The 9,987-nt window shown below is 39.1% G+C and overlaps 1 protein-coding gene across 1 annotated transcript in view; it reads right to left on the bottom strand.

Moving 5' to 3' along the window:
- Positions 1-353: 353 nt before the first annotated feature.
- LOC116267658 ((-)-alpha-terpineol synthase-like) overlaps positions 354-9,987 on the bottom strand; it is a 62,279-nt gene continuing 52,645 nt past the window's right edge. Inside the window, exon 4 of the mRNA XM_031649523.1 lies at positions 354-524. Coding sequence (XP_031505383.1) covers positions 354-524 — 171 coding nt within the window. The remainder of the gene's footprint in view (positions 525-9,987) is intronic.

Raw genomic sequence — 9,987 nt, 5'->3', positions numbered from 1 at the left:
CTCCGAATTATTGAATTGATTTGATGATTCAATCAATCTATCTTAGGCGAACGAGAGTATATCTCGATCAGGGTGGATCTATATAAAGATCGCTTGTTTTGTTTCCATGAAAATCAAATAGAAGCAATTTGATTGGTATGATCCATGGCTTAAATTAACCAGCCAAAAAAACTACTTGTTACAAATAAAATCCCACAGTGTGATGGGCGGTGTGTACAAGGCCTGGGAATGAATTCACCGCCGTATGGCTGACCTGCGATTATTGTCTGACCTGAATCAGTGACCTTCACTCTCATTAATGGAAAGGTTATGGAAAAGTCCTTTGGAATAATTTTTTGGTTGTGCGAACCAAGTCAAAGGTATACGGCCTGAGGATTGATCTCCGACTCCGGCCGCCTATTAGGCATTGCCAAAGTTAATTCCTCTTTCTTATTCTTAAGCAAGCCCCCGCATTCGGCTATAGCCGAACCCCCTGAATCGGGAGCTGCTTCATGAGCAAAGCGTAGGACTGATTCAGACTCACTCTGATAGACTATCAGACAGGAATTTTTGAAAAGACAAAACATCCCCCACTTGACGAGCAAAGCCCACAAAGCACTCGCAAATCAGCCCTCTCCACAGCCCCTAGGATTTCCCCCGTGGCGAATCTACGTTCGATTGATTCAATATCAATGAACCTAGAAGAAGTGTAATGATCATATGTCTGTAATGCATTGTCGAGGCGTATTCTTAAAGTACCAATATCTACGACCGTAGGCTAGCTGAAAATCTGAGTTTATCGGAATCTTCTTCCTTTTGAAAAAAGCCGTTCCACAGTGGTAAAGTCTTATCTCGTGTGCGCTGACCCGTGCCCCAGCAGCACAAAAGGGCGGCGAGCGGTTTCCTGAAAACTAGCTTCTGATACATAGTATAAATAATGAAAGATCCAGTATTTCAAAATTGTGTCTAGAATGACCGGAAAGGTAGAAACGAGACCGGATATAGTTTTCTCATTCTGAACAAATCCAAAAAGGTTCATTGCTTCAGCCCAGAATACGATTAATCCAGCGTGGGCCAAGTGAGCTTCCAGCTTTCAGTGCCATACAGGGTGGGAATCCAGAAGTGATGCTTCTATGGTGGAAGCCGAGTATGGTATGTAGGCACATAATGCCTCAATACTTTTAGATTTTATATCTAATAAACGCATAGGTGGGAAGGGACACCAGCGACTACAGCGTTATCCAGCCACCCATGGAGCGTGTAGCCTGATCGTAGCCTTTCAAGAAAGTCCTGACCTTTCCATAACCTTTCCAGAACGTCCTTTCCATTTTGTTGATGGATAATGGCATACAATTGCATTTGTGGTATGGATATATGGTACTCAATCCATTAGGAGTACCTTTGCGGATCCATGGATCCATACATTTCGATCGGCCTGGATCATATCATACATAGTACGAGCATGAGTGACTAAATTCATCGAGTAGTTCCAATGAATCAAAATGGCGTTCCCAAAATGATCGACCGTGATTTCAGCGATAAATGGCTTCTCAGAAAGAATGGATTTTACTATCAATCTTCCTCAAGGAACCAAATCACTTCGATTCGGGAGCCCGCTATTTGTCAAAAAGCATCTTCCGTGGTTTTTATATTATTTATCTGCGGGTTCAATTTCATCGGTAGTTGATACCATCGAACCTAATGAATGGAGATCCCTCTTCATTCATTCGAATGACGTGGCGGGGTCTCTCGATTTTTTTGCCAGCTGGATCTAGAGAGATACATCATGTGAAAAGACAAAAAAATGTGGAACCCAGAACAATTTGTGGAGAATACGTCCCTTCGTTTGGAAATACATCATTGTAATTGTTAGCAGTGACCATAGAATAGGTCTCTTCGTTTGGAAATTTCCCATAAAGCTATTCATAGGTTCTTTTCTCCATCGGAACAATTTTTCGGGTACTTCTTTATTCTTGGAGGAACAAAAGGTCAAAATGTTTTCTGGGACTGCAATCCAAACTGAGGACGGGTTTTTGGAGTTAACTCACCCTACCACCCCCCAAGTCAAGCTGGTGCCCGCAGGTAATAAAAAAGAAAGAAGATCGAATCCGCTGAAATGATCGGGCTCGACCAAAACTGATCGGAAAAGTAACAGCGACTGGTTACTCCGGTGGTAGCACACAGATTTCCGACCGGGAGCGAGTTCTTCGCGATGGCTGGTCGGATTCGCCTGAAACTTGGTGGGGATGTTGCTAAGATCTGGGCGATTATCCTGGGGTGAATGAGAGAGTGAAATTCGCCCTTGGTTGCTTCAGATTTTGCCTGCAACTTCAGCCCAGGCACTGCTTGGTTTCCGCCAAGCCGAGCGAGCGATGTGGTTTATTAAGGGTCGGCTATTGGGGAAAATCCATCTCCTTTCTAGACAGCAATTCTCAAATTGATACGGAGTGACTTGCTGCTGCCAAGGACAGAATTTTCAGGTTGATTCACCATCGAGTTCATAGAAATCCGACCGGCCTTCTACCAATGGATTCCGGTGAACCTTCGGATTCTCACCTTGACAATCAGTCCGATAGACTAGGGTGCGATCCACCTTTCCGGCGTCTCTTTCTCCGATTTTGACAGACATTAATAAGCTTACTAGGGCTGATCTTAACCTGTCTTAAGCTCTGCTCGAGGTGTAAGTTGCTTGATTACTAGTCGACTAGAGCCACGAGTAATTTCCGTCAAGCCTTCCCAAGATAGTTCTTCTGCCACTAACTTCTTCCGGGAAGAAGAACTTGCACCGTGGTGATTCGGTCGGTGAATTTGTGCATAGGATCAAGACGCTCTAAGAGGATTTCCGGTGGCCTCAAAGGTCGTCTCCAAACTTGTTTCGCTTCGACCAGAGTGACAGGTTGGAGCCTTGGGTTTCCAGTCACCGGTGGTAAGACGACGAGAGGAAGAGAGAGGCGAGAGCCAATTCACACGAAAAACTCAACTTCTAATTCTTGATTGCATGGTAGCAAATTCTCTCAGGCAGTGCTTATACACATGAATTAATGACACCCGCGCACTGCCCTCACTGTACAATAAAATCATAGATTAAGTGGTTCCTTTCTGAAGTTAATGAAACAAGTAAAAGCAACTTTCTTGCCATGGAATAACGGATGACAATAACTTCAGGTGGTTTGCTTCCTCATAATTTTCTCCTTCAACTTCGTTGCTGCTAATCAATGTACTTCCATGTATACAACATGTGCCTAGCTAGGAGATACACCCAATAAGCTAAAGGTTGGATACCAAAATGTCTACATTTTCTTTGTGAATGAAAAATAGAACGTAGGAAAAAAGCAATCTAATTCTCGGTAAACTCTTAAATTCATGGAAAAACTGGACTCAAAATTCATTTGGTTTTGGAAATGCTCAATTACGCCCAACAATTCTATGAAATCTAATTTGATGGTCTTTTGTCACAAGAACATTATCAATATAATTCTTGTTATTAACAGTTAGTAACAACTAAGAAGAGGTCAATAAATTTTAACTACTAATCATGGAGTATCATATCAAGTATACCTACCTTTGGCACTTTACCTGAAGCCCCATGCAGAAGGACAGAAGCAGAGACCAGGAAGAAGAGGAGCAGCCTGGTTTCTTCCATGGGCGACGTCGACATTAATGGTGTTCTTCCTCCTCTGGAGGCCTTATTTGTAGCTGTGATCATCTGGGAAAAGGCCAAAACGAATTTGTGTGGATGTATGGAATAGAACCTTGCGGTGCCCAAGTTAGAAAATTTGACTTATCGATGCTTTAGTCCTAGGGATCTTTTCTTTTTCTTTACTTTATTTCTTTATTTTTTTGCTCGTTTTATTTTTCAGGAGGATTAAGACAGTGGGCAGATATATTATTCCGACAAAGCATCCCTTGTCTTCCTTTTCTTCCCCATATATATGAATGACTTACTTGACATTATGCCATGATCTTCAACCGGCTTGAACCATTGTGTTGCACACACACACACAAATAGGACCTAGACTGGTTGAGACTGAAATAATCAGGTTTAGTTTAGTTGGGATACCAAATCAGGTTGTTACTGTTGTTGTTTTCACAGATATTGACCCATTAGGCAACAGATAGCTAAGAGAATAAAATAATAGGAGTGTGTTTGATAAGAGGAACATTCTGTGCTTGTAAAATGTATTTCAAAACCTTTACATTAATTGTTGACATCAAATGCTCACTGCAATAATCTTGTATTGGTAACGAGCAGGAAATGTTGCAACAAGATAATAAAAGAATGTATTTTTTTACTTAATTTATTGTGGCCGATCCGAGACCAACGGCATATGAGATTACTGCATTGAGAAGAGACAAAAAAAGTCGAACTCCTTTGAGGCCGACTTCCCACTTTTTCATTTTACCATCACCGCATGAATTCTATTAGTGATGAGCCATTGTACTTCAAGACCTTCAAGTTGAAGGATGATGAGTCAACATGAAGGCATGTGTTCCTCACAAGACATTCACAAAGAGTTATTTAACCTAAAGTGGAAGTAAGAATCAAAAGGAAGAAAAAAAAGAAGTTTGGGCTTCATGCATCCAACTGTTTGATGCCTCTGAAGTTGCCACAAAAACCAAAGAAAGCATCTTCCTGCGCACTGCCCTCACTGTACAATAAAATCATAGATTAAGTGATTCCTTTCTAAAGTTAATGAAACAATTACAAGCGACTTTCTTCCCATGGAATAACGGATGACAATAACTTCAAGTGGTTTGCTTCCTCATAATTTTCTCCTCCAACTTCGTTGCTGCTACTCACGTACTGCCCATGTATACATCATGTGCCTAGCTAGGAGATACACCCAATAAACTAAAGGTTGGATACCAAAATGTCTACAATTCTTTGGAAAAGAAAAATAGGACGTAGGAAAAAAGCAATCTAATTGTCGGTAAACTCTTAAATTCATGGAAAAACTGGACTCAAAATTCATTTGGTTTTGGAAATGCTCAATTACACCAACAATTCTATGGAATCTAATTCGATGGTCTTTTATCACAATAACTTTATCAATATAATTCTCATTATTAACAGATAGTAACAACTAAGAAGAGATCAATAAATTGTCACTACTAATCATGGACTATCATATCAAGTATACATACCTTTGGTGCTTTACTTGAAGCCCCATGGACAAGGACAGAAGCAGAGACCAGGAAGAAGAGGAGCAGCCTGGTTTCTTCCATGGGCGACGTCGAGATTAATGGTGTTCTTCCTCCTCTGGAGGCCTTATTTGTAGCTGTGATCATGTGGGAAAAGGCCAAAACGAATTTGTGAGAGCTGTATGGAATAGAACCTTGCTGTGGCCAAGTTAGAAAATTTGACTTATCGATGCTTTAGTCCTAGGGATCTTTTCTTTTTCTTTACTTTATTTCTTTATTTTTTCCTCATTTTATTTTTCAGGAGGATTAAGACAGTGGGCAGATATATTATTCCAACAAAGCATGCCTTGTCTTCCTTTTCTTCCCCAGATATATGAAAGACTTACTTGACATTATGCCACGATCTTCAACCGGCTTGAACCATTGTGTTGCACACACACACACACATGGGACCTAGACTGGTTGAGACTGAAATAATCAGGTTTAGTTTAGTTGGGATATCAAATCAGGTTGTCATTGTTGTTGTTTTCACAGAGATTGACCCATTAGGCAACACATAGCTAAGAGAATAAAATGAATAGAAGTGTGTTTGATAAGAGGAAGATTGTGTGCTTGTAAACCTTTACATTATTGTTTCAAAACACAATGTGTAATCATGTCTAACGTCTAATTGTTGACATTATGTTATGTTAACTTTTACGTCATGTATTTTGAAAACGTATCCCAACAATACGCAAAATATTATTCTTATCAAATGCTCACTGCAATAATCTTGTATTGGTAGCGAGGAGGAAATGTTGCAACTAGATAATAAAAGAATGTATTTTTTTTTACTTAATTTATTGTGGCGATAGACCAACGGCATATGGATTACCGCATTGAGAAGAGAAAAAAAAAGTCAAACTCGCTGAGGCCGACTTCCCCACTTTTTCATTTTACCATCACCGCATGAATTCTATTAGTGATGAGCCATTGTATTCAAGACCTTCAAGTTGAAGGATGATGAGTCAACATGAAAGTTCACAAGACAGGAAGAAAAAAAAGAAGTCTGTGCTTGATGCATCCAACTGTTTGATGCTTCTGAAGTTGCCATAAAACCAAAGAAAGCATCTCCCATGGGGAAATTGAATTTAATCAAAAGAATATTCACATTGAGCAGCAACTCTTGCTTTTGTTTAGACAAGCAACATGTTTTTCCAATTAAAGAAGAAGGGGAAAAACAATCAAACTGTTTCTACTGTATTGAAAGAAGAGACTTTAAGTGCAGCTTCCAGAAATCAGGGTGGGAAGAGGAGATGTGGGTGACAAGCAAGTACAAATATTCGTCGGCAACGAAGAAGACTGAAATCTAGACCTTTTCCTTCTTTTGGCTTTGCCTGCTCCTTTGGTTCCGTCACGTGCTTTAAGCCCTCCTTCTCCCTTTCAAATCTATGATTTTTTCTCATGAAGTTGTCTTTGTAAGGGCCGGCCATGGTGGTTGGCTTCTTTCTAGAGGGCCCCATTAAATTTAACAGGTCTAGTCCTCCATGGTTCTTCATTGCATGTAGAAAGTGTTTGATTCCCATTTTCAGAAGTTTGAAAGCAAGAACACCTTGTTCGTGCATGTTCTGAAAGACATAAGGATAAACGTTGTCATTGAAAACTACATTTTAAAAAATTCTGGTAAATAAACTGAATGATGTTTTCAAACTTTTTAGAACAGCTTTATAAATATAAAGAAAACAATATAAGGTAATGAAAAAGGTGTGAAGTTTTAGAATTAATGGATTTTAGAAAATAGAATAGCGCAAAATAACATTTCTATTGAATATTATAGTACAACAATTACTGCCTTGATCATAATAGATAAAATAGCATTTTTTTCCTCAAAAGAAGAAACCACATCTTCTATTTCAGGAAAATCTTACATAAAACGATGTTTTATATTTTACTAAATGACAAGACAGTGGCCCTATGGCTCCACTTTCTAACTCTTCCACTGATTTGCATATGAGAGAAAAAGACAAACCTGGTAGCTCTTTGCAATTTACATCTTCAAATGTACTCTCATATAACTTCACAGGTGTTCTTGTGGGGTTAGTTGCCAAATAAATTTTCAGTAACCACTCAATGAGTGAACAAATGGCAAGCCTCAACCCAATAGCTAACACTCTCTAAAGAACTAGAAACAGCATCATCATTCCATGTGGCTAAGTTGGAAACCAGCACATCAACTTTGCTTCTCTTGCACCAATACTTGAGAGGTCCAGCAAACAGCAGTGGAATAACTTTGATTTTTAAAGTATGTCAAGAATACATAGCAGAAATATATGAAGAATGCCAAATTCAACTATCTGCAATAAAAAATGAAAAACGAAAAATATGAACCCAGTACATGTGCCATCACAAATTGAGCTTTATACCTAAACAAGTTTAATTATACAAACTCAAATGGAAATCCCTATCTAAAGTTCTCCAAATAATCTACTAATCCTGAAAAGCAACATAAGATCATATTCAGTACACAACAGCAACTAACCAAATCTAACAACAAAAGAATGTGCATAGACAATCACTCGCACACCTAAGAAGCATAGCCGATCCTCATCCAACTCCAAGGCCACAAGGCAATTCAGCAACATGCAAAGATCGTTTGAGCAAGTGCACATCAAGAACAAAAATGTGACTCACATTCACCATGTCGTGGCACTTTTGCAGCACATGAGCATCGCGCTTCTGCACTTGATGATCGCCTGATCTTCCCAAACCCTATTGCCAGTCCAAATCATGAAGACAATTCCGCCGGCCAGAGCTGGCGTCATCTTGCCAGAGAATGGGGAAAACACTTGGATGAGACCATCTGAATTCCAAGATGTCGCACTACAACCTTAACTCCAAAGAGTGATGTGTGACCCCTTGGGATCAAACGCTTTTCAATATTCACTATAATGGGCAATATTGTATGGACTTGCTTAAGAAGTCACTAAAATAGAGGAAAAGGAAGCTGACCAATTTAAGGAACTAAAGAATAAATGGCCATCAAAAGGATGAGCAAGCATAAAGAGAAACCAAAGATTTGCACAAAATAGTAAGTCAAAAAATTTTTTCCACTTGATTTGAAATGTAAACACTTGAAATTGCAAATGAGGATTATAAAACTCCACGGCCCAATGCAGCCACCGATATTTCATCTTTGAAGGCTCGTTGACTATGTATCACTTCAGATGGATGACCAGAGTGATGCACTGCTTGTTCTCTCCTTCCATAGTTTTCTGTCTGCAACATAGTACTCAAATGCAGTTAAATATCAGGCACCTCAATCTTCAAAATTGCCAAATCACTTGGAGTCCAGATTTGCTAACAGTCCAAGATGCTGATAAAGCTGACACAAGGTGTTGAATTGTCAATCCTATTGATTGTTCAACTACTTGTAGAAAATAATAATACATGTAATAAAAAATTCTCTTCGACGTGCATGCTTGAAACAAGACATGAAAGGGTGACAACATCATCACAGAATCGAAGTCTTGCAGACCTTACGCACCTTTGCTTCACCACCATTCATGCATGGATGCATGGTTTCTGCATGATATCATCATCATGTCACACAAATACTGATTAATGGCTCATGTTGGCTTGTAGGTGAACTTTCCACTTCAAAAATGGCAATATACATTGATGCATAGGAAGCAGTGATAAAAATGCCCCTAATCCCTTTCTTCACAATCCCTTCTATTGGCTACCAATTTTAATGAGAAAATACATGCATGCAGAATCAGGGATCAAATCTTTATAGATAATCCTATTGCCTCCTTGTTCTATTGCACCATTAATAATTATGAGGACAGGTAGAGTCCCCTCCACAAAAAAGCGAATTCAAGTGTCCTAGGCATCAAAAGAGAAAGGGGCTAGCCTTTCAATAAATAAGAGGCTTGAAGTGAGAACAAAACAAAGTGAAGATACCAATGTAGAAGGAGTAGCAGCAAATATAGATGACTATGCAACTCCAGTGTACACATGCATCCTTATATACTAGGTATAGCCATGACATGTGCAACTAACATACATGCATTTAAATACAATCACAAGCTCAATAAATTGAACACTACTCTAAACAATCAAACTACAACTACTTAACTAGGACTCAAACAAGCATGGCATTCTGAACCATGAGCACTACTCTAAACCACGTCCGCACTATACTAAACTACAACTAAGAGGCAAGAAGAAATTTCAATTTAAATCAAACTTTCACACATCTCGAACTAGATCAACATCAAGAAAAATCAATTAGAATGTGTTCTTCACAAGAAAAACATAAATTTCATAACGACAACCAAATGATTCATGTTGGACTAAGAGAAACTCGATTGGCTGTACAGAAAATGATGAAGGACATGCACAAGGATATTCAAGCCCTTCGCTCCCTCCCTCTCTCTCCCCTCTCTCTCTCTCATGTATAAGCCCTGACTTAATCTCTCTCTCTTATATATGTAAGCCGATATTAAATATGCCAACATATATAACAGTCAAGAAGAATACTTTTGTGTATATAGACAAGGTAGTGTGTTAAATTCTAAACTATTTCATTGCATTTATGAAGTGCCCGTGCATTTCATTTTGTTGATTCGTTATTAGTTTGAGCCTTCCCCAACTTCTACGATAATATAAGCAATTGTGTGACTGGGTCCACTGGGATTGGATTCTTCTAGAGATAAGTTGGATAAGGAAATATGTATGCGGAAATTTACATGTGAAGGAGACAAAGGGGAAAGGGGAGTTTTGTGTTTGCTCCTCCCTTTTGAAAGATGAACGATGAGTCCCTTTTTACGATCTGAAGTTTTTTCTTTTATTGTCTATTATAGTCACTTTCGTCCTAAAATTAAT

Source organism: Nymphaea colorata, chromosome 14 (genome assembly GCF_008831285.2).
Source record: "Nymphaea colorata isolate Beijing-Zhang1983 chromosome 14, ASM883128v2, whole genome shotgun sequence".
NCBI lineage: Eukaryota > Viridiplantae > Streptophyta > Magnoliopsida > Nymphaeales > Nymphaeaceae > Nymphaea > Nymphaea colorata.
Note: the sequence above shows the minus strand (reverse complement) of the source record. Positions and strands in the feature narration are given on the sequence as shown.